Below are 25974 nucleotides of genomic sequence, written 5' to 3'. Positions count from 1 at the left end.
TGTCAGTTTCCTCAGGTTTTCATTGTGTTCAGCTTCATCTTAGTCCCTCATTAGCAAACATGATGATGTGTCCTAATTGGATGGCCTTATCACATGACCCTGTCAGTGGGGGCTCATTGGTGGTTGTGTGTTTGAGACAGAACTAGGGCTCTGTGTGGCTGGTGATGGAAGGGCTGTAAGTCAGTGGTTACAGGCACTGTCGATCTAAAGGGTCGCAGGTTCAAATTCTCCCTGTATGGTGCGTTAATTCTGCTCAGTGAACACTTTATTTATTATTATTTGTTAATGTGCAGGCGGATAGTTGAGCAACTGCAGAATCCAGTGTAAGGTTTGTATTAACTGGGTTACAGTATATATCATACAGTACAGACTGGAACCAGTGTCTATAGTACACTATATAACTGCAGTACAGGCTGCTGCAGTGTTTACAGTACTACAGTACTTCAGTACATGCTGCTGCAGTGTTTACAGTACTACAGTACTTCAGTACATGCTGCTGCAGTGTTTACAGTACTACAGTACAGGCTGTTGCAGTGTTTACAGTACTACAGTACTTCAGTACATGCTGCTGCAGTGTTTACAGTACTACAGTACAGGCTGTTGCAGTGTTTAGAGTACTACAGTACAGGCTGTTGCAGTGTTTACAGTACTACAGTACAGGCTGTTGCAGTGTTTAGAGTACTACAGTACAGGCTGTTGCAGTGTTTAGAGTACTACAGTACAGGCTGTTGCAGTGTTTAGAGTACTACAGTACAGGCTGTTGCAGTGTTTAGAGTACTACAGTACAGGCTGTTGCAGTGTTTAGAGTACTACAGTACAGACTGTTGCAGTGTTTAGAGTACTACAGTACAGGCTGTTGCAGTGTTTAGAGTACTACAGTACAGACTGTTGCAGTGTTTAGAGTACTACAGTACAGGCTGTTGCAGTGTTTAGAGTACTACAGTACAGGCTGTTGCAGTGTTTAGAGTACTACAGTACAGACTGTTGCAGTGTTTAGAGTACTACAGTACAGACTGTTGCAGTGTTTAGAGTACTACAGTACAGGCTGTTGCAGTGTTTAGAGTACTACAGTACAGACTGTTGCAGTGTTTAGAGTACTACAGTACAGACTGTTGCAGTGTTTAGAGTACTACAGTACAGGCTGTTGCAGTGTTTAGAGTACTACAGTACAGGCTGTTGCAGTGTTTAGAGTACTACAGTACAGGCTGTTGCAGTGTTTAGAGTACTACAGTACAGGCTGTTGCAGTGTTTAGAGTACTACAGTACAGGCTGTTGCAGTGTTTAGAGTACTACAGTACAGGCTGTTGCAGTGTTTAGAGTACTACAGTACAGGCTGTTGCAGTGTTTAGAGTACTACAGTACAGACTGTTGCAGTGTTTAGAGTACTACAGCACAGGCTGTTGCAGTGTTTACAGTACTACAGTACTTCATTACAGGCTGTTGCAGTGTTTACTGCAGGAGACAGGGCCAGGGAGAGGAAGAGAGGGGAGGGAGAGGGATTGAGGGTTACGGAGAGGGAGAGAGGGGAGGGAGTGGGAAATGGAGATGGAGAGCGTACTAGGGAGATGAGGAGAGGGAATAGGGGAGGTAGCTTGGGAGGGAGAGAGGGTTCGGGAGAGAGGGTTTGGGAGAGGGTCAGGCGGAAGGAGAGGGAGATGTGGAGGGAGAGAGAAGTGAGTGACAGACTGAGGAGAGGGAGTTCGAAGGAGAAGTGAAGAGAGGGTGAGGAAGGAGAGAGCGAAGGGAAAGTGTGGATCCAGAGGCAGATGGGGAGGACTAAAAGATAAAAAGCATGAGGGAGAGAGGGAGAGAGCTAGCAGGTGGAAGGAAAGAACAGGGGCAGAAGGAGAAGAGGGAGACAGAAGGAGAGGGAGACCGTGAGAGCTACTTAAAGGATGGAGAGAGCAGGCAGATTGATATAAAGAAGGGAGGATGGAGAGGAGGAGGAGGGAAGAGGGTGACAGTGAAGGTAAGGTAGATGGAGGAGAGCGGTATGGAGGGCCAGGAGGAAACAAAGGAGGAAAGTGAGATGGAGGTGTTATGGAAATTGATGGGAGAGATATTATTCCTTTGACAAATGAAAAGGGAGTTATTTATGTAACATCATATTAAATCATATGTATTTAACATAAAGGGAGTTATTTATGTAACATCATATTAAATCATATGTATTTAACATAAAGGGAGTTATTTATGTAACATCATATTAAATCATATGTATTTAACATGATGGAGGGAGCCACATTTCAGTAACACAAAGACAATTCCCCTAAACAAAGTTACATCTAGTCTCCTACACAGAACCACAGAGGATCCGGCAGACATTATCACTGGTTATTATGTGTATTAGAGGTTTAGTATACTGTATTGTGTATTGTATATTATTTTGTATATTTAGGAAGGTTATTATATTTTAGCTTATCACAGATGTAATCTATGTTCTGAGTACTTACTTGTCATGTTATGCCAGGTTGCTTTGCGTTGTCTTGTCCTAAGAATTTCAGTGCCCAGTCTGACCCTGTGTTGTTCTGTGCATCTGGCAATAAAAGACTTGACTTGATTCAAGCTGATGGCTCTGAACCCCATCCTTCAGCCGTGTTATACATACACATCTCAAGTCATCGGTCCATCCTTACAATCACAAGACATGATCATTCGATGGTTGGTTGATAAGGTGGTTGGATGGTTGGTTGGTTAGGTCCATACAGGACTACAATACAGACCCATACAGGACTACAATACAGACCCATACAGGACTACAACACAGGTCCATACAGGACTACAACACAGGTCATACAGGACTACAACACAGGTCCAGACAGGACTACAATACAGACCCATTCAGGACTAAAACACAGGTCCATACAGGACTACAACACAGGTCATACAGGACTACAACACATGTCCAGACAGGACTACAACACATGTCCAGACAGGACTACAACACATGTCCAGACAGGACTACAACACATGTCCAGACAGGACTACAACACATGTCCAGACAGGACTACAACACAGGTCATACAGGACTACAACACATGTCCAGACAGGACTACAACACATGTCCAGACAGGACTACAACACATGTCCAGACAGGACTACAACACATGTCCAGACAGGACTACAACACAGGTCATACAGGACTACAACACATGTCCAGACAGGACTACAACACATGTCCAGACAGGACTACAACACATGTCCAGACAGGACTACAACACATGTCCAGACAGGACTACAACACAGGTCATACAGGACTACAACACATGTCCAGACAGGACTACAACACATGTCCAGACAGGACTACAACACAGGTCATACAGGACTACAACACATGTCCAGACAGGACTACAACACATGTCCAGACAGGACTACAACACATGTCCAGACAGGACTACAACACATGTCCAGACAGGACTACAACACAGGTCATACAGGACTACAACACATGTCCAGACAGGACTACAACACATGTCCAGACAGGACTACAACACATGTCCAGACAGGACTACAACACATGTCCAGACAGGACTACAACACAGGTCATACAGGACTACAACACATGTCCAGACAGGACTACAACACATGTCCAGACAGGACTACAACACATGTCCAGACAGGACTACAACACAGGTCATACAGGACTACAACACATGTCCAGACAGGACTACAACACATGTCCAGACAGGACTACAACACATGTCCAGACAGGACTACAACACAGGTCATACAGGACTACAACACATGTCCAGACAGGACTACAACACATGTCCAGACAGGACTACAACACATGTCCAGACAGGACTACAACACAGGTCATACAGGACTACAACACATGTCCAGACAGGACTACAACACAGGTCATACAGGACTACAACACATGTCCAGACAGGACTACAACACATGTCCAGACAGGACTACAACACAGGTCATACAGGACTACAACACATGTCCAGACAGGACTACAACACATGTCCAGACAGGACTACAACACAGGTCATACAGGACTACAACACAGGTCATACAGGACTACAACACATGTCCAGACAGGACTACAACACATGTCCAGACAGGACTACAACACATGTCCAGACAGGACTACAACACAGGTCATACAGGACTACAACACATGTCCAGACAGGACTACAACACATGTCCAGACAGGACTACAACACATGTCCAGACAGGACTACAACACATGTCCAGACAGGACTACAACACATGTCCAGACAGGACTACAACACAGGTCATACAGGACTACAACACATGTCATACAGGACTACAACACAGGTCATACAGGACTACAACACATGTCCAGACAGGACTACAACACATGTCATACAGGACTACAACACATGTCCAGACAGGACTACAACACAGGTCATACAGGACTACAACACAGGTCATACAGGACTACAACACAGGTCATACAGGACTACAACACAGGTCATACAGGACTACAACACAGGTCATACAGGACTACAACACAGGTCATACAGGACTACAACACATGTCCAGACAGGACTACAACACAGGTCCAGACAGGACTACAACACATGTCCAGACAGGACTACAACACAGGTCATACAGGACTACAACACATGTCCAGACAGGACTACAACACAGGTCATACAGGACTACAACACATGTCCAGACAGGACTACAACACAGGTCATACAGGACTACAACACAGGTCATACAGGACTACAACACATGTCCAGACAGGACTACAACACATGTCATACAGGACTACAACACATGTCCAGACAGGACTACAACACAGGTCATACAGGACTACAACACATGTCCAGACAGGACTACAACACATGTCCAGACAGGACTACAACACATGTCCAGACAGGACTACAACACATGTCCAGACAGGACTACAACACATGTCCAGACAGGACTACAACACAGGTCATACAGGACTACAACACATGTCCAGACAGGACTACAACACATGTCCAGACAGGACTACAACACATGTCCAGACAGGACTACAACACATGTCCAGACAGGACTACAACACAGGTCATACAGGACTACAACACATGTCCAGACAGGACTACAACACAGGTCATACAGGACTACAACACATGTCCAGACAGGACTACAACACATGTCCAGACAGGACTACAACACAGGTCATACAGGACTACAACACATGTCATACAGGACTACAACACAGGTCATACAGGACTACAACACATGTCATACAGGACTACAACACAGGTCATACAGGACTACAACACATGTCCAGACAGGACTACAACACATGTCCAGACAGGACTACAACACAGGTCATACAGGACTACAACACATGTCATACAGGACTACAACACAGGTCATACAGGACTACAACACATGTCATACAGGACTACAACACAGGTCATACAGGACTACAACACATGTCCAGACAGGACTACAACACATGTCCAGACAGGACTACAACACATGTCCAGACAGGACTACAACACATGTCATACAGGACTACAACACAGGTCATACAGGACTACAACACAGGTCATACAGGACTACAACACAGGTCATACAGGACTACAACACAGGTCATACAGGACTACAACACAGGTCATACAGGACTACAACACAGGTCATACAGGACTACAACACATGTCCAGACAGGACTACAACACAGGTCCAGACAGGACTACAACACATGTCCAGACAGGACTACAACACAGGTCATACAGGACTACAACACATGTCCAGACAGGACTACAACACAGGTCATACAGGACTACAACACATGTCCAGACAGGACTACAACACAGGTCATACAGGACTACAACACAGGTCATACAGGACTACAACACATGTCCAGACAGGACTACAACACATGTCATACAGGACTACAACACATGTCCAGACAGGACTACAACACAGGTCATACAGGACTACAACACATGTCCAGACAGGACTACAACACATGTCCAGACAGGACTACAACACATGTCCAGACAGGACTACAACACATGTCCAGACAGGACTACAACACATGTCCAGACAGGACTACAACACATGTCCAGACAGGACTACAACACATGTCCAGACAGGACTACAACACATGTCCAGACAGGACTACAACACATGTCCAGACAGGACTACAACACATGTCCAGACAGGACTACAACACAGGTCATACAGGACTACAACACATGTCCAGACAGGACTACAACACATGTCCAGACAGGACTACAACACATGTCCAGACAGGACTACAACACATGTCCAGACAGGACTACAACACAGGTCATACAGGACTACAACACATGTCCAGACAGGACTACAACACATGTCCAGACAGGACTACAACACAGGTCATACAGGACTACAACACATGTCCAGACAGGACTACAACACATGTCCAGACAGGACTACAACACATGTCCAGACAGGACTACAACACATGTCCAGACAGGACTACAACACAGGTCATACAGGACTACAACACATGTCCAGACAGGACTACAACACATGTCCAGACAGGACTACAACACATGTCCAGACAGGACTACAACACATGTCCAGACAGGACTACAACACAGGTCATACAGGACTACAACACATGTCCAGACAGGACTACAACACATGTCCAGACAGGACTACAACACATGTCCAGACAGGACTACAACACAGGTCATACAGGACTACAACACATGTCCAGACAGGACTACAACACATGTCCAGACAGGACTACAACACATGTCCAGACAGGACTACAACACAGGTCATACAGGACTACAACACATGTCCAGACAGGACTACAACACATGTCCAGACAGGACTACAACACATGTCCAGACAGGACTACAACACAGGTCATACAGGACTACAACACATGTCCAGACAGGACTACAACACAGGTCATACAGGACTACAACACAGGTCATACAGGACTACAACACAGGTCATACAGGACTACAACACATGTCCAGACAGGACTACAACACAGGTCATACAGGACTACAACACATGTCCAGACAGGACTACAACACAGGTCATACAGGACTACAACACAGGTCATACAGGACTACAACACATGTCCAGACAGGACTACAACACAGGTCATACAGGACTACAACACAGGTCATACAGGACTACAACACATGTCCAGACAGGACTACAACACATGTCCAGACAGGACTACAACACAGGTCATACAGGACTACAACACAGGTCATACAGGACTACAACACAGGTCATACAGGACTACAACACAGGTCATACAGGACTACAACACAGGTCATACAGGACTACAACACAGGTCATACAGGACTACAACACATGTCCAGACAGGACTACAACACAGGTCCAGACAGGACTACAACACATGTCCAGACAGGACTACAACACAGGTCATACAGGACTACAACACATGTCCAGACAGGACTACAACACAGGTCATACAGGACTACAACACATGTCCAGACAGGACTACAACACAGGTCATACAGGACTACAACACAGGTCATACAGGACTACAACACATGTCCAGACAGGACTACAACACAGGTCATACAGGACTACAACACATGTCCAGACAGGACTACAACACATGTCCAGACAGGACTACAACACAGGTCATACAGGACTACAACACAGGTCATACAGGACTACAACACAGGTCATACAGGACTACAACACAGGTCATACAGGACTACAACACATGTCCAGACAGGACTACAACACAGGTCATACAGGACTACAACACAGGTCATACAGGACTACAACACATGTCCAGACAGGACTACAACACAGGTCATACAGGACTACAACACATGTCCAGACAGGACTACAACACATGTCCAGACAGGACTACAACACAGGTCATACAGGACTACAACACAGGTCATACAGGACTACAACACAGGTCATACAGGACTACAACACAGGTCATACAGGACTACAACACATGTCCAGACAGGACTACAACACAGGTCATACAGGACTACAACACATGTCCAGACAGGACTACAACACAGGTCATACAGGACTACAACACAGGTCATACAGGACTACAACACATGTCCAGACAGGACTACAACACAGGTCATACAGGACTACAACACAGGTCATACAGGACTACAACACATGTCCAGACAGGACTACAACACAGGTCATACAGGACTACAACACATGTCCAGACAGGACTACAACACATGTCCAGACAGGACTACAACACAGGTCATACAGGACTACAACACAGGTCATACAGGACTACAACACAGGTCATACAGGACTACAACACAGGTCATACAGGACTACAACACAGGTCATACAGGACTACAACACAGGTCATACAGGACTACAACACATGTCCAGACAGGACTACAACACAGGTCATACAGGACTACAACACAGGTCATACAGGACTACATGCTGACTGCCTCCCAGGCCAGTACAGGATGTTCTGTGGCCCCGCTTTGGCCTGTAATGGTGATCTTGATTGGACAGCTGTCAGGCAGCATGCTACGGTGACATCAGGCCTGGACGGCCACACGAAGTCTGACAGCCCAGAGAGTGTGTTCCTCACCTCGCTCCCCCCTCCTGCATCCACTGTTTGCTCCCCCCAGCCCTGGTGGAGGACTCAGTGTGTCCTCTCTCTCCCCAGTCTCACCTCCAGCCCCAGCCAGACTGCTGAGCCAGACCATGCCAGGCCAGCCCATCTGGTGCTGGCTAGACTAATGACACGGTTCAGGGGTTAGGTTGCTGAAGCCTGGAGGACACTTCTCTAACACCCCCTCCACCCCCTGTCCTCCCTTCCTCCCCCCTGCCCATACCTGCCCTGCACCTTCCTTTCAGTCACCTTCCATCCTTCACCCTTCCTCCTTTGTCTTCACCCATTCTCCACCCCCCTATATCCATCCCCCACCCATCTCTCTTGCCCCCCGCTGTCTCCCCCACCCTCCCCCCTGACCCGCCATGTCTCCCCCACCCTCCCCCCTGTCCTCCATCGTCCTTCCATATCCGTCCGGATGACAGACGGAGGCAGCTTCTGTGAAGTTCCAACACGCCTTGTTCCCTCCTAACAGCAGGTTGGAAACAACACACTCCCTGGATCCCAGACATGACAACGCTCTCTCTCTTTCTCCCCCCTCTCTCTGCCTCTCCTTCTCCTCTCTCCTCTCTTTCTCTCTCCTCTCTCCCCCTCTCGTCTCTTTCTCTCTGCCTCTCCTTCCCTCTCTCTCCCTCTCCTTCCCTCTCTCTGCCTCTCTCTCTGAACAGATTCTACTGGGGGTGTTGTTCATCTTGGTGGCTTTGCTGTTTGTTGTGGCCCTGTTCATCTCAAAGTAAGCACTCCTGGCACACATTCCTGCTGGAGCCCTGAGTCCAATCACTTGGACAGGAAGGTGTGGATATGGCTTATTAAAGTGTGTGTGTGTGTGTGTGTTCCAGTCTGGATAAAGCCCTCCACTCTGCTGGCATCAGTTCTGGCTTCATCGTGTTTGGGACCAACCTGACCAACCCTCTGAACGAGCTGCTGCTTGTCCTGCAGCCTGTGAGTACACTGCTGGAACAGTACAATTGTGTTAGTACACTAGTGTTTTAGTACACTAGTGGGATAGTATACTAGTAGGTTAGTACACTAGTGGGTTAGTATATTAGTGGGTTAGTATACTAGTGGGTTAGTACACTGGTGGGTTAGTACACTAGTGGGTTAGTACACTCGTGGGTTAGTACACTAGTGAGTTAGTGGGTTAGTACACTAGTGGGTTAGTACACTAGTGGGTTAGTACACTAGTAGGTTAGTATACTAGTGGGTTAGTGGGTCTGTCACATCCGCCTACTTGAATCTGAACGTTTTGTCCCAGCCGAGAATGACAACACTTCAGCCTTGTATATTCAGACTGGCTCCTGTGTTAGCTGCCACAGCAGAGCGGGATAAGGAGACCTAAAGGTCGTTGTCGGGGTTTTATTTTTGTTACTAATTTTCTAAATGCATGTCAGGGCCGGTAGAGTTATGGTCGTGAGGCTGCCAAAGCAGAAGCATTAACGCACCGCTCCGGGCCACGCTCCGCCAAGCCGCTCTCTGGCCGGTCATTACAGCCTGACTTTCATAGAGCTACTCGCTGCAACTTCCTCTCCCCCTTTTCGTCTTATGAGAAACGACTGTGGGAAACGAGCAGGGAGTTCTGTGAGGTAGGCTGGGTAATCACACCCAAGCCTTCAGCCGTGGGGAGGCATAAGTAGGTTTGGTGCGCGAGGAAATAAATCCTATACAGTCATTTACTTGGATAGGATGCTGTGAGTTTGGCTACAGTAGTATAACAGCAAATATGAATCACGCGTCGATTTTACAGTTGGAAACAGCAGATGAAAGAAGCTTATTCAAAGATTAGAATCTAGACCAGGCCATCATGACTACCCTGGGAAGTGCTGAAACCCCACCAAACAACCCCAGAGTGGCCAGACCAAATAGGACGAGCTGTTAATGTGTATGACAGGGGTCCACGGTCGGAGCTGGGGTTCAGACTGCGACAGGCCCTTCTCTGACCACACCAGAAATCAATCAGCCACTCAGAACCCTAATTGGCTCTGACAAAGTGTTGGAGGGCCACTGCTTCTAATTTCTCATCTCAAACAGCTCCTGTAGAGAGAGAGGTGGGGGGAGAGGGGGGGGAGGGACATAAAGAGCAAGTAAGAAAGAGAGAGAGGGACAGGTTAGTAAAGAGAGGAGAGAGCGAGAGAGGTATATTTACGTATCAACTAAAGTCACACACACACACATGCACTAGTACATTTATACTTCTTCTTCAACACACACACACAGGAATTAGGAATACATAACTGAAATAGGAGAGCGAGAGAGAGCGAGAGAGAGCGAGAGAGGGAGAGAGAGCGAGAGAGAGCGAGAGAGAGCGAGAGAGAGCGAGAGAGAGAGCGAGAGAGAGAGAGAGAGCGAGAGAGAGAGAGACACACCAAAGGAAGAAGATGTTAACTGTTCTCACTTGTCTGTCTGTCAGTCCCAAGGCAGTAGTAATGATCTGGCTGTACAGGGTAGAAGACCTGCAGGTCTGGAGGATAATGATGGATAGTTTAGTGCCCAAGCACAGGAGCCTTCCAGCTAGTACTAACCAATGGGCCTTTATTTTGAAAGATTTCAAGCTAGTACCCAGCAGGCCTGTGTTCTGAGCTTGTGGTTGTTCTGTGTTCTGAGGTTGTGGTTGTGCTGTGTTCTGAGGTTGTGGTTGTGCTGTGTTCTGAGGTTGTGGTTGTGCTGTGTTCTGAGGTTGTGCTGTGCTCTGAGGTTGTGCTGTGTTCTGAGGTTGTGGTTTTGCTGTGTTCTGAGGTTGTGCTGTGTTCTGAGGTTGTGGTTGTGCTGTGTTCTGAGGTTGTGGTTGTTCTGTGTTCTGAGGTTGTGGTTGTGCTGTGTTCTGAGGTTGTGCTGTGTTCTGAGGTTGTGGTTGTGCTGTGTTCTGAGGTTGTGCTGTGTTCTGAGGTTGTGCTGTGTTCTGAGGTTGTGGTTTTGCTGTGTTCTGAGGTTGTGCTGTGTTCTGAGGTTGTGGTTGTGCTGTGTTCTGAGGTTGTGCTGTGTTCTGAGGTTGTGGTTGTGCTGTGTTCTGAGGTTGTGCTGTGTTCTGAGGTTTTGCTGTGTTCTGAGGTTGTGGTTTTGCTGTGTTCTGAGGTTGTGCTGTGTTCTGAGGTTGTGGTTTTGCTGTGTTCTGAGGTTGTGCTGTGTTCTGAGGTTGTGGTTGTGCTGTGTTCTGAGGTTGTGCTGTGTTCTGAGGTTGTGCTGTGTTCTGAGGTTGTGCTGTGTTCTGAGGTTGTGCTGTGTTCTGAGGTTGTGCTGTGTTCTGTGGTTGTGGTTGTGCGGTGTTCTGAGGTTGTGGTTGTGCAATGTTCTGAGGTTGTGGTTGTGCGGTGTTCTGAGGTTGTGGTTATGGTTGTGCTGTGTTCTGAGGTCGTGCTGTGTTCTGAGGTTGTGGTTGTTCTGTGTTCTGAGGTTGTGCTGTGTTCTGAGGTTGTGGTTGTGCTGTGTTCTGAGGTTGTGCTGTGTTCTGAGGTTGTGGTTGTGCTGTGTTCTGAGGTTGTGCTGTGTTCTGAGGTTTTGCTGTGTTCTGAGGTTGTGGTTTTGCTGTGTTCTGAGGTTGTGCTGTGTTCTGAGGTTGTGGTTTTGCTGTGTTCTGAGGTTGTGCTGTGTTCTGAGGTTGTGCTGTGTTCTGAGGTTGTGGTTGTGCTGTGTTCTGAGGTTGTGCTGTGTTCTGAGGTTGTGCTGTGTTCTGAGGTTTTGCTGTGTTCTGAGGTTGTGGTTTTGCTGTGTTCTGAGGTTGTGCTGTGTTCTGAGGTTGTGGTTGTGCTGTGTTCTGAGGTTGTGCTGTGTTCTGAGGTTGTGCTGTGTTCTGAGGTTGTGGTTGTGCTGTGTTCTGAGGTTGTGCTGTGTTCTGAGGTTGTGCTGTGTTCTGTGGTTGTGGTTGTGCGGTGTTCTGAGGTTGTGCTGTGTTCTGAGGTTGTGGTTGTGCTGTGTTCTGAGGTTGTGGTTGTGCGGTGTTCTGAGGTTGTGCTGTGTTCTGAGGTTGTGGTTGTGCGGTGTTCTGAGGTTGTGGTTATGGTTGTGCTGTGTTCTGAGGTTGTGCTGTGTTCTGAGGTTGTGGTTGTTCTGTGTTCTGAGGTTGTGGTTGTTCTGAGGTTGTGGTTGTTCTGAGGTTGTGCTGTGTTCTGAGGTTGTGCGGTGTTCTGAGGTTGTGGTGTGTTCTGAGGTTGTGGTTGTGCTCCCCAGGTGTTCCCTCTGGACTACGTCCTGATCACAGTCATCACCGTGTACTTCGTCCTCACCTCCATGGCAGGCATCAGGAACATGGGGATCTGGTTCTTCTGGATACGGGTACGACATGGAGGGTGGATGAGTGGGTGGGTGGGGGGGTGGATGGATGGATGGATGGATGAGTGGATGGGTGCATGTGGGTAGATATATACCCCATCCCTCCTGACTGAGGTCCTGACAGCTGTATAATATACCTGTGTACCCCTCCTGCCTGTGGTCCTGACAGCTGTATAATATACCTATGTACCCTTCCTGCCTGAGGTCCTGACAGCTGTATAATATACTTATGTACCCCTCCTGCCTGTGGTCCTGACAGCTGTATAATATACCTATGTACCCCTCCTGCCTATGGTCCTGACAGCTGTATAAGATCCGTCCCGGCCGGACCCGTCCGCAGGCCCTGCTGTTCCTGTGCATGATCCTGCTGCTCATCGTGCTCCACAGCAGCTACATGCTCTACAGCCTGGCCCCCCAGTACGTCATGTACGGCAGCCAGAAGTACCTGGCCCAGGTGAGCAGTCGCTTCGACTCCCAGGGCCGCGCAAACGGACCTGTTCCATTGCTGGAATTGCTGGCATTTAACCAGGTTAACCAAAACAAGCTGCCTCAAGTGTAGGATGGTATTTTCGATGATGTCACAGTCGAGGCGAGGGTGGTTTGTTTGACCTCTGTTTTGGGACCGTTTCATTGTTTAGTTTATTGCGGTACCACACCGCAGGACCAGCAAATGCACCCCCAGGTATCTGAGGGTGTCTGACAGCATTTGACCCAGCTCCACGGCAACCCCGCCTGTCAGGGCGTGACCTCACGCCGTCTGCTGAAATAAGAACATGTTCAGTGAGCAGACGCATTTTAAACCAAAGCGGGGATCAGAGCGGGATTTGAACCTGCAACCTCTTGATCTTTTTTCGAGTTCTCTAACCCCTGAGCTGTAACGATCCCACCTCCCCTGTGCTGCTGTTCCAGGCTCTCTCCTCTGAGTACAGCCATCAGCAGACAGACGGGGGGGTTAGCAGCACTGAAGTACTGCATACTGGGCTCGGCTATCTAACTCTCAATGAGTGTGTCGCGCTTAGCCGTCCCAAATTGACACTCAACTAAAGTGTTCCCTGACTGCACCAGACTTGATTGGCTTCAGTCTTTAAATATTTGAGTTCAATTTGTCGTGTGCGCCTGGCTGCTGTTGGCTCTGCGAGTGATTCAGCCAACCTCTTCTTCTGTTTCCTGGTCCTGGGTTTGGGTCGGAATAAAACACTGTCTCTGTTTTACTGGATTGCTTTCACTTGTAATTATCTTGGAGCAAACGTGCATGCCAGCAAACACGTAAAGGAACACTAGGTATGATTGTGTTCAGAAAAAAAGAGTTTTGTCCCCTCTGAACATGTTAACGAGGCCCTCTGAGAGTTGTTTAGCGACACAGACAGCGCGGTGCCAGTGGAATTTCTCATTTTTGGAGTGGCCTGCTACTTACCAGCCAATTGTGTTCCAGCAAGCGTTCCTTGGCTTATTTTGTGTCAATCAAACTGAAGTCGGAGGAAAGTGTGGGAGTTCAGACGGGAATTAGGGGAGCTTTTTCTCAGATTTGGAAGATTTAGAACTAGTGTTGGTTTTTGATTCCCAGTACTGAAAAGCTGTTCCTACTTTCCAGAGTGAATCCTGAACATCCTTTTCTTTCTGTCCTGTGTCATCTTGTCTGTCTGTCTGTGTGTTCGTACGGATGTGTGTGTGTGTGTTCGTACGGATGTGTGTGTGTGTCTGTGTGTGTCTGATCCGAGCCAGACGCCCTCTGATGGACTGACTCCAGGGAACCACACCTTTGAGACCAGGAACTGTGATGCTGACGCTCCTGAAGGTAAGACACCCCCCCCCCCAACACACACACCACATACACACACACACACCACACACACACCCCACACTTACACACACACACACAGTTCTCTTGCAACACAAAAGCAGTGTTTACACACCAGGACACCACACCAAAGATCACACAACGAATGATCAAAGTTTTCTCCTTCACAGAAGGAGAGGGGGGAGAGGGGGGAGAGACGCAGGGAGGGGGGAGACAGAGAAGCAGATGGGGTGGGGAGGGAGAGAGAGGGGGGAGGGGGGGAGTGCTACAGACACGCTCCTGCTTTGTAGCTACAACAGTACAAGGCCTCTCCTCCATGATTTCATCACTATTCATTATTCACTCTGTGAATTCAAATCAGAGACAAGGGTTTTACTAATGCATCACGTGGACTACTTCCCCTGAGTCAACATCAGGGTAACACAGACAGGCCTACCCTGCACCAGGCCTACCCTGCTCCAGGCCTACCGTGCACCAGGCCTACCCTGCTCCAGGCCTACCCTGCTCCAGGTCTACCCTGCACCAGGCCTACCCTGCTCCAGGCCTACCGTGCACCAGGCTTACCCTGCACCAGGCTTACCCTGCACCAGGCTTACCCTGCACCAGGCCTACCCTGCACCAGGCTTACCCTGCACCAGGCTTACCCTGCACCAGGCCTACCCTGCACCAGGCCTACCCTGCACCAGGCCTACCCTGCACCAGGCTTACCCTGCACCAGGCTTACCCTGCACCAGGCTTACCCTGCACCAGGCCTACCCTGCACCAGGCTTACCCTGCACCAGGCTTACCCTGCACCAGGCTTACCCTGCACCAGGTCTACCCTGCACCAGGCCTACCCTGCTCCAGGCCTACCCTGCTCCAGGCCTACCCTGCACCAGGCTTACCCTGCACCAGGCCTACCCTGCACCAGGCCTACCCTGCTCCAGGCTTACCCTGCACCAGGCTTACCCTGCACCAGGCCTACCCTGCACCAGGCTTACCCTGCACCAGGTCTACCCTGCACCAGGCTTACCCTGCACCAGGTCTACCCTGCACCAGGCCTACCCTGCACCAGGCCTACCCTGCACCAGGCCTACCCTGCACCAGGCTTACCCTGCACCAGGCTTACCCTGCACCAGGCTTACCCTGCACCAGGCTTACCCTGCTCCAGGCCTACCCTGCACCAGGCCTACCCTGCACCAGGCCTACCCTGCTCCAGGCTTACCCTGCACCAGGCCTACCCTGCACCAGGCCTACCCTGCACCAGGCCTACCCTGCACCAGGCTTACCCTGCACCAGGCCTACCCTCCACTAGCCTCAGGTCCGTTCAGTCAGCCCCCCTTCCTCCTCGACGTGACATCCCCCTAATGATGGAGACAGCCCTAATGAACACCAGCCCAGGATGGACTAAGGACTTGAAGTGTCAAGCAATAAATTACGAGTGTTAAAAGGTGATAGCTGAGTGCCTAAACGGGGCTAATTGCTATCTACAAGCTTAATTATGGTGCTATAATTGATGTTAATGGGCGAAGCGTGTGTTTTTTATGTGCGACCGTGTTATGTGGGCTGTAAAACGGGGGCCTGTGATTACACCTTGGACCAGACCTAGGACCGAGGTCAGAGGAATGGGGTGTTTAGTCTGGATAATTACCCTTGTGCTGCCTTACCACCATCTCACATCACTACGCCGTGCCTGGGGACTGAGCCGGAACTACTTCCCTGAGAAGTTGTCGATCGTGGTGGCTGGGGAAGGTTGTTGTTTTACAGCTTGCCAGGACCGCCCAGCCGGCCAGTGTGCCGGCGTGGAGTCGGCCTGCGCCCCTCTGCAGGCGCTGTTTCCTCCCCTCCCCCACCGTCTGCACAGGCCCCACACTCGACAACACGGCTAAGCTAAACCGTTAGCACAGGCCCCACACTCCACAACAAGGCTAAGCTAACACGTTAGCACAGGCCCCACACTCCACAACACGGCTAAGCTAACACGTTACCACAAGCCCCACACTCGACATCCCGGCTAAGCTAACACGTTAGCATAAGCCCCACACTCCACAACAAGGCTAAGCTAACACGTTAGCACAGGCCCCACACTCGACATCACGGCTAAGCTAACACGTTAGCACAGGCCCCACACTCAACAACACGGCTAAGCTAACACGTTAGCACAGGCCCCACACTCAACAACACGGCTAAGCTAACACGTTAGCACAGGCCCCACACTCAACAACACGGCTAAGCTAACACGTTAGCACAGGCCCCACACTCCACAACGCTGCTAAGCTAACACGTTAGCACAGGCCCCACACTCCACAACATGGCTAATCTAACACGTTAGCACGCTGTCAGAAATATTCATTTTTACCAAGCATTGCACAGTCAGTCGGTGAAAAAGTTAAGAAAGCTTTATTGCTTGCGGCCGGCCCACAAGGAGACAAAAACATCACACGTCATCGTGATACAAAGTTTGTCTGGTTCTCAAGTCTTCATGTAAGACCATTTAAACATATTGGTGAGAATTCTACAAAATTCATCTATCAATACTCAAATAGTTTATCTAACCTTAACCGTGAAGCTTATCGTGTTTAAACTCCTTTTCTCATATTACTTGTCCCACATATGAAGTACTAACAAAATGACTATGCATCCATTACAAATCCTCTTGTATGCTAAAATAATGTATTCTTGACATCACACAAACTGTAGAGGCATGATCTTTCCATGTGTTAACTGAGCAAAATCTCAAGATAAATGTTTTATGCAGACCATACAACCTCCATTTTTATTCTCATATCCTTCCTTTTTCCAAAAACGCATTTTCTTGTGGATTAGTCCAAGTTCGAATCTCCATTCCACCATTCCTTTCTCCATCTGTCCGCTGTATTCTGTAATTCTTATCAAATATACTCAAACAAAAACAAAATTCTCACTCTGGGTTAAATACAGTCCAATATTTTCAACTCAGCAATATCATATCAAACCCTCACAGTCCTATCACAAAGCCAAACTACTGAAGCTAAATTCATAAAACCATAAAACCCCCATAGTCACTCTCTGTTTGGATCAGTCAGTCATCAGTCAGTCATAAATTCCTAAATGTCATCTCTTCCTCTCTAAGAAGCCTGCGCTTCCCTTAAAGAATCTGTAACAAATGTTGTATCAAGGTCACACAACAATCTTCCTCAAAAGAGTCCTGTAAGCCCACATTTGTCAAGTTAGGCTCATCCGGACACAGCAACATCATCTCATCACTTCCTGTAAACATATCAACATCAAAAACATATTCTAGTTAGTTCATCAATGCATGCAGGCAATCTAGAAACTGCTCCAGCTAGTATCAGCACTAGCATTTTCCATGTGGAATAATCATAATTGTCATCATCATAAAAGTGAATTCCACATTTGCATACAGCAAGTTGTTCTATAAGTGAAAATAAGAAACTTCCTGTTTCCATACCTTTCCCAAAATCATATGTAACACCAATGATGTATTTAACTATCAGTAAATATTTTAACTCTTTTCCCTTTTATGAATTAACAAGCTTACACTGAAGCAACCAACTTTTGAACCAATTTGTATAAAATAAAACTATTTTAGAAAACAACCAAATTACGAATAACCTCAACTTTTAGTCTCTTATTATCTTTTCTTCAAAAAAAACCTTTAGGAACAGTTCAAATGAATACCTTTATATTTCAGATTCCCTTTTAATTTTTTTCTGTATTTAAATTCACCAAATCAAATCTCTCTTTTTCCAAGACATGTAGAAAACTAGCATCACTACCCTAAACCAGAATTTAATCTGTATGATTCCAAAATGAAACATAGACCATAAAATGTTCTTAATGTAACCATTAGCCAAACTTATACCCCATCTATATTTCTATATAGGTTAGATAGGTAGAACTTCATAACTTGCTTTGGCTGCAGTCCAGAACAAGCTACTTCGTTCCAACCATCACACCACAATTTATCAGACTTAATTAGTCTTCCCAAATTATTTCAAAACCAAGCTATAATAACCCTCTTTATGAACCAATACCATAATAAAACAACCTCATCACAGCCTAACTGTTTATCCCAAAACATTGTACCATGCCCTGATAAAACTCTCAAAGAAAACTTAAAATAAAATTACAGTCAAACTCCAAACAAAAGTACATTGTAATTATTTTCTCTTTCTCACAACCACATTGCACCTAATACCTTTATCAAAACTCTTAAAAAACCTCTAGATTTTAATATTCTGATTTAAAACGTTTGCCCATATACCTCTTCAAAGCATATGCATAGTTCCCTTTTCAGAACATTAAAGTGTTTAAACCAATCATCTCTTCACATCCACAAAACGTTCTCTTGTTTCATTAAATCAAATCAAATCAAATGTATTTGTATAGCCCTTTTTACACGCAAGCATGTCACAGAGGGCTTGTCCATGTTTGCACACTTAAAACTGCTCTTAGAATAAGTAATTCATGCTAGAATTACGCGACGACTCGCAATCACATCAATCAAACAATGCCCTTAAGACAAAAGAAAATATAAACTCTCCCTTTTTCTTTTTAAACCTTTAAATTCACAATTTAACATAAACCCGTAAAACAAAACCGTATTCTTTAGCTCCTCAAAAGTTTTATCAAAGCATGTAATGTATACACCTTTGAATATTCCCATATTTACCAGTCATCTCAATTACTCTTTGTTAGTACTCAATGAATCAACTCAAATAAATGTCTATCAGCGCGCTCTGGAACGAAGCAAAAACTCTCCAACATATTTAAAAAATAACCAAATTAATATGTAAAATTCGCTCCAAATTTATCTATTTCTCTAAATTTGCATCTTAGTCAATTTCTAAATTTCCATCCGCGCATGCGTCATGCGGTTACTCATCCTGGACCTCAAATATCAAGCTGCAATTCCTTTACTAGCCTGTACCCGCCTGTCGGTCTGTTAGTTTGTTAGCTAATGTCGTTGCCATAGTTGCAAATTCAACTTCCTGGACTCTCCTTTGTCTCAGGACAGAGCAAAATGCACTTCCTCCACGTTTTCACCATTAGCCAACAAAGTCACAGCCTGGATTTTCTTTACAATTACAACCTTTACAATTCTATCAACCATTAGTACTATTTTAATTTCAACATAAAAATTTGGCTCCGAAATCTACATATGCACCTAATATCACTCGTCAGAGAATGACAGTTTACCCATGTATTAGCATTCTGGTTGGACAAAGCTTCAACTTCAAGCCCATTTAAGTAGGTAAATATGAATACCACCAAACCCAACACATTTCAACAAATCATCTCAGCAGCAATAAACACACATATTTAGCACCTTTGCCCTTAACAACAATCACAATTCAGTCTCTCGAACTAGTTCCCCTTGTATACACTTCAGTCCCTCGGACTGGCTCAATCTTTCTAATCACTTCTTCATAACCCTTTACATATTTATTTAAACAACAGTAACATCTGTGAACTCCCACAAAATTAAAAATAAAAACCATCGAACATTTCCAGACATAAACAAAAATATTCCTTAAACAACATAACATTTCCGTTTGAACACATAACTTTCTATAAAAGTTTCAATAACACCGGGATTGTAATTCTTAAAATGAATACCGCTTTTGTTGCCAAAACTGGCCTTTTACCAATTATCCTACCCAAAAAACGAAATTTCCAGCGCATTATTCAATATCGAATCAAGCTCATAATAGCCTATAGAAAATCGGTCTGTACATAATTTCCAAATCAAGAGTATGGCAACTCACAAGTTTGACAAAGAAACAGAAACACACATCTGTTTTCCAACCAATATATTTCTCAATTCAACGTCAAATTCTCTCTAAAATTAGTGTTTTTTTATTTATTTTTTTAAGTTTTTTTGCACTCATGACGGGTGTGGGCCACTGCACGCAGAATGAGCTTCAATGAAAGAATCAACTTCCGCTAGGCCCAAGCGCATGCGCCTCTTTTCAAGTGGAGAATTCAGTCAAAGAATTAACATCAGCATTTTCAAAACAGAATGTCTCCGTCTTCAAAAACAAATGCCTTCTGGCGGTAATCAGACCGATGTAAAGTCTAACATCAAATATATAACGGTTAACACAAAGTTGTAAAACAATATAACAAGTCAATCGTCTCTCCTCTACCAACAGTGTCATAACCGATAAACATTGTACGTCACCAGTTCGGAACTCAACTTCCGGTCACGAACCCCTCTGATTTTGCGAGAGTTCGCCCCCAATTTCCAGAAAACTTTCAACAGTGATGACACATCTCCGGACATTCACATACATTCTGCTCAAATTCCCACAATTAAAGCACGCATTTTGGATTGACCATATCTAGCAATTCGTGTTGGCCTACATGTTTTTCAACAGCATGTCAACACGCTCTGCATTAGCTTGGACCAACATAGCCCACAACATATAGGCAATTGCAAGTCAAAGCACAAGCTGCAATCTTTGCGGGAATCCAAAGCAAATCTATAAACAAATTCCAGGATCCTACTTTCTTGACTTTTCCTAGATATGACCGGCTGTCAGAAGATAGAGAAATGGCAAATGTCTGACCTGTTCATATTCTGTTCTCGCATTCCCGCAAAACCTCATGCGTCTGCGCATCCTGCCGCAACACCCCTGGCTGCGGATGAGGCGAAATTTGTTTGCGGAACAGCCAGAAAATCTCAATCGTGAATCTGTGGGGAAATAGATGAACAATTCCCCACACTATTCTGTCCTAATATTTCTTTATCTCTCTACCTATCTCCATCCAATCAGAAAAAGCTCTCCAATCAGGCTAAAATCTATTCTTTTCTCCACTTGGAAAGAAAATTGTGTATCTATTTCTCTCCACGAACCTATTTCGCAATTCAATAAGGTCCTTAAAACAAAACGACCCCACACTCGAAAATCCACATTTATCAATCCATATTTGCATTTGCAAAAAACTATCGTTACCATACTTTTGTTTCATGTAATCGATGTTTGGACAGGTCAATTCTGCCTCCAGACCATTCATTTTTGGGTGTGCTCAAGCCTTCGGCGAGAGCACAACCTTTGTTCTCTCACATATATATTATTATTATTATTTTTATTTCTTTTTGCCCCCCTAAAACTCAGTCAATATTTGGCCTACATAGACAACGTAGGTGTCAAAAGTTTCGTCTTGGTAGCGATTGAGTTGCTTCTATTGGAATTTACGTTCCGTTGCATGGTTTAGGCTGAAGTTAAGTTTTTGTGGCGAAAAGTGAAGCTAAAGGTGGCTAATTTGCTAGCCACAGTCACTGACGTTACTAACGTCACTAACGTCACGAAAACACGCGTGACTACCTCTGGCAGAACATTCGTTTCGCATCTGTTAACTTGGGGGATAGCTAGGCTAACTATAACTTTACTGCAAGGCAGCTTCAGAAACGCCACAAGCAAAGAGGCCAGGGTGATAACTATTTACTAATTTTACTTTCTGATATGACACACAATTGTGACGTGTAATGTACAATATAAGCTGATTTTATTAAGGAAGTACATCTACTTTCGGAAACAGTAGTCTACTATGTCACTGAAGTATTAGCATCATGACATTAGCCTCTGTTGCCCGGGCAACACATACTACAGTGGTCTATGATGCATCTGTTTTCAATCGTTAAAATAAACATTCCTCACAAATACATTTTCGTTGTAGAATTTATTATGACATTACATTACAAGTAAACGATTTGTGGGTGAAATTATCATTACCTGTGGTTTCAAACCAGTGTTGCTCACTGAAACGCTGTAGCCTACTGTACGCGAGACACTACAAAAACATCTACAGCTGTAGGAAGTCAAACGGCGACAGAACATGTTCGGCACTCCCCTTACTTAAATCAAAAATCTATCTAACTACTAACCTTAACTTCATTGCCACAGCCTAAACTTTGTCAATCTGTTCATGAAAATAATTAATTTCAGCCTAAACCGTACAACGGAACGTTAAATCCAATTCAACCAACGCAATCGCTACCAAGACGAACACAGCAGTAGTCTACTGTACTGTAGTAGTACAATTTACCGGAGCAGCTTCTCCACACAGGGCTATATCGCGCTTGGTGTTGTTACTGACAATGACCGCTACCAGTGAGCTTTTTATTAAAGCGATTTTCCACTAAATAAATGTCAAGCTTATTTACGTTTTTGGGGGCATATTTTCAGTTAGCAGATGGTACTGTTTGAATCTCGATTCCATCTTCTACTGCCGGGTAACGTCGTAGAATAATCTTCAAAGTTTAAAAAAAAAAAATTTTTTATTAATGAATGAATGCAATGAGTAGGCTAAATGCCTGAAAATATCACGAGAAGGGAAAAACTTAAAATGACGTTTATGTCATAGAGATTAGGTCAATTTTTACACCGGTCTGCCAAATTTATTCGTTTTGATTCAACGATGAGGCTGCCTCTTGCAGGGGAAATGAGAAGACATCTATTTCATTCTACACTTCACTCGTATTTTCAGTTGTAAATGAGCAGCAAAAAAAAATGTCATTCAAAAACGGACCCCTGTGCAAACGACGCAAGCAAGCACACCCTACAATTTCCCCAGAAATTGTACCCTCTCTAGTTTAGAATTACAATCCATAAACGAACAATAACCAACGACGGAAAATAAAGACACAATTACCCCTTTTCTTTTCTAAAAACAATTAAATTCCGACTTCACAACTTTCAATGAAAATAACTGCACAATCATAAATTACAAATATTCAAACCGAAAAATAATTACAATTTTGATTTTTGTAATTTGTATATAGCTTGAATAGTAGACACCATTAGTTACTCATACTTCTTTTAACCTCAAAAAAACATAACTTGCAATTAAAACAAAAAATGGACATGCGCGTTGCAAACTTAAAACCTCTACTTTGAAATTTCACAGGCCTATACTTCCTAACCTTTTTTTTTTTCTTAAACACTCAGCTGGTTACCAATTACCAATTTTTTCTTTACCAATTACTCTTTACCAATCCTCTAAAGTATACTTTTTTTACCATTTTACTCTCGGAACTTAGAATCATGTTAGGCCACGTTAATAAATAAGAACTGTTATGACCACCAAAGCTCAAACTATCACGAACCCAACATATTTAAATCCTAGGGTCTCAAACAGACACATATAACATGTGAATTTATCACCCTTTTGTGCGCTCGTCAGCACACTTTCCCTGCATGCTTTTTTACGACTTTTTTACGACCACGTAAGGGTCGGGGGGAGGGGTGGGGGGGGGTGGGGGGGGGGGGTGGTACCAGATGGTCACCTTCTGGCAGCTCACACAACTCTGTTTGTGATCTAATATAAAAGTTTACCTGATTTTTGCCTTGATATTGAAGCATACTTCAATTGTGACCTAGTATTTGCAGTGTGATAATAAAGCATTCTTAGTTTGTGAGTGCATAAGGTAGAAAGCCTGGATTGATTTGGACATATCTTTTTGTTTTCTGGCCTTTGCATTTTTCTTGGACAGCGACAGTTTGAGTTAGACAAGAAATGCAGGGGAGAGAGGGGAGGACATGCAGGAATGCACCGAGCCGGAATCGAACCTGTGTGCTTCGTTAGGGCCTCAGCCCATATGGTACGAGGTCTACCCAGTGAGCTACAGGGGAGCCCAGATTTGGACCCCGGATATGGACACACCTTGGGCTCGAGGTATCCTAGAAAACGAGCTGAGAGCACATTTGGGTTGGGTTAGGGTTATGGTTGGGTTAGGGCCTTCCCTAGCCATGGCTAGGGCTGCCTCCAGGGCCCACATGCTCATGCTAGCCCTCGCTGAGTCCTCCTACAACCACGCCCCAGTCCTCCAGATCAGGCCCTGCCAGCTGTGACACGCTCTGCCTCCGCTGCCTTGGCAACGTGGGTTGACGGACAGGTGTGGCGCAGGCGGGCAGGGCATAGGTCAAGCTGCTGGCTGATTGGCCGGTGGGTCACTGTGGTGTAATGAGGAAAGCGGTCGGGGGAAGGAAGGTGGGAAGAGGCTGTCTGCTTCATCAGTTAGTCTGAGGTCGTTATCAAAACATTACTTGAGGGTTGAGGTCGGCTGAGGGGTAGTTCTATAGGCGTATGTGAAGCCCTCTGTGACATTGCTTGTAAAAAGGGCTATACAAATAAATTTGATTTGATTTGATTTTGATTACTCATTCACCCAGATTCACCTTCTTTCTCCTCTCTCTCTCCTCCCTCTCTCCTCCTCTCTCTTCTTCCTCCTCCTCTTCCTCTCTCTCCTCCTGTCTCCTCCTCCCTCTCTTCTCTTCCTTCTCTCCTCCTGTCTCTCCTCTCTCCTCCTCCCTCTCTCCTCCTCTTCCTCTCTCTCCTCCTCTCTCTCCTCCTCCCTCTCTTCTCCTCTCTCCTCCTCCCTCTCTTCTCCTCCTCTCTCCTCCTCCCTCTCTTCTCCTCCTCTCCTCCTCCCTCTTTCCTCCTCTTCCTCTCTCTCCTCCTCTCTCTCCTCCCTCTCTGCTCCTCCTCTCTCTCCTACTCCCTCTCTTCTCCTCCTCTCTCTCCTCCTCCCTCTCTTCGCTTCCTCTCTCTCCTCCTACCTCTCTTCTCCTCCTCTCTCTCCTCCTCCCTCTCTTCTCCTCCTCTCTCTCCTCCTCCCTCTCTTCTCTTCCTTCTCTCCCCTCACTTCTCCTATGGGTCTAATCTGGGGTCTGGATCTGATGAGGGTGTATGGGAGCTATCAGGGTGCGATGAGGGGCCTCGGGCCAGGTGTGTGTGTGGGGGGAATTGTCATTTTGGGGGGATTGTAACGTTCTGATAGGAAAGTATTACTGTGGAGTTGATCACTAGGCCTGAGTTAAGCCTGAGTGGTGTGTGTGTGTGTGTGTGTGTGTGTGAGGCTTCCAGCTGTCACTCAAACAGATACACAGTAGTCTGTCACTTCATCTCTTCCACCCTCTATCTCTCCCACCCTCCATCTCTCCTACCCTCCATCCAAAACTGTTCTCCGGAGCTGTACTTGAGTGGGACTGGCAGACTGCTCCGCATGGCTGTCACTCAGTCGCTGGGTGACATTTAGCCAGGCGGTAGATGTGTGGAGCGTTAAGGTGATGATAATAGGACACCTTCTCCAACTGTAAAAGCCTTCTGTTCCTAAGCAACAGGCCGCAGTGGCTTCCTGTGCAGTATGGTCTTAGACAGACAGGGGAAGAAGACTCGATTCAGGACCCTGCAGAGGAGACAACTCCTTCCCTCCTCTCCCCCCTCTTCCCTCCTTCCTCTTTTCCTCTCCGTCCCTTCCCTCCATCCTCTCCCCCCCCCCCTCTTCCCTGACATTATCCCAGCAAGCATCAGTTGTAATTGTGTCAGAGGGATGCTCAGAGGG

At 46.1% G+C, this 25974-nt stretch overlaps 1 protein-coding gene across 1 annotated transcript in view; it reads left to right on the top strand.

Moving 5' to 3' along the window:
• The window catches only part of lmbrd1 (LMBR1 domain containing 1), an 82246-nt gene that overhangs the window by 42223 nt on the left and 14049 nt on the right, over positions 1–25974 (top strand). The window contains exons 11-15 of the mRNA XM_062464478.1: positions 9250–9314; positions 9421–9523; positions 12743–12847; positions 13149–13298; positions 14567–14639. Coding sequence (XP_062320462.1) covers positions 9250–9314; positions 9421–9523; positions 12743–12847; positions 13149–13298; positions 14567–14639 — 496 coding nt within the window. The remainder of the gene's footprint in view (positions 1–9249; positions 9315–9420; positions 9524–12742; positions 12848–13148; positions 13299–14566; positions 14640–25974) is intronic.

The sequence above is a fragment of the Osmerus eperlanus genome, chromosome 6 (genome assembly GCF_963692335.1).
Source record: "Osmerus eperlanus chromosome 6, fOsmEpe2.1, whole genome shotgun sequence".
Lineage (NCBI taxonomy): Eukaryota > Metazoa > Chordata > Actinopteri > Osmeriformes > Osmeridae > Osmerus > Osmerus eperlanus.
Note: the sequence above shows the minus strand (reverse complement) of the source record. Positions and strands in the feature narration are given on the sequence as shown.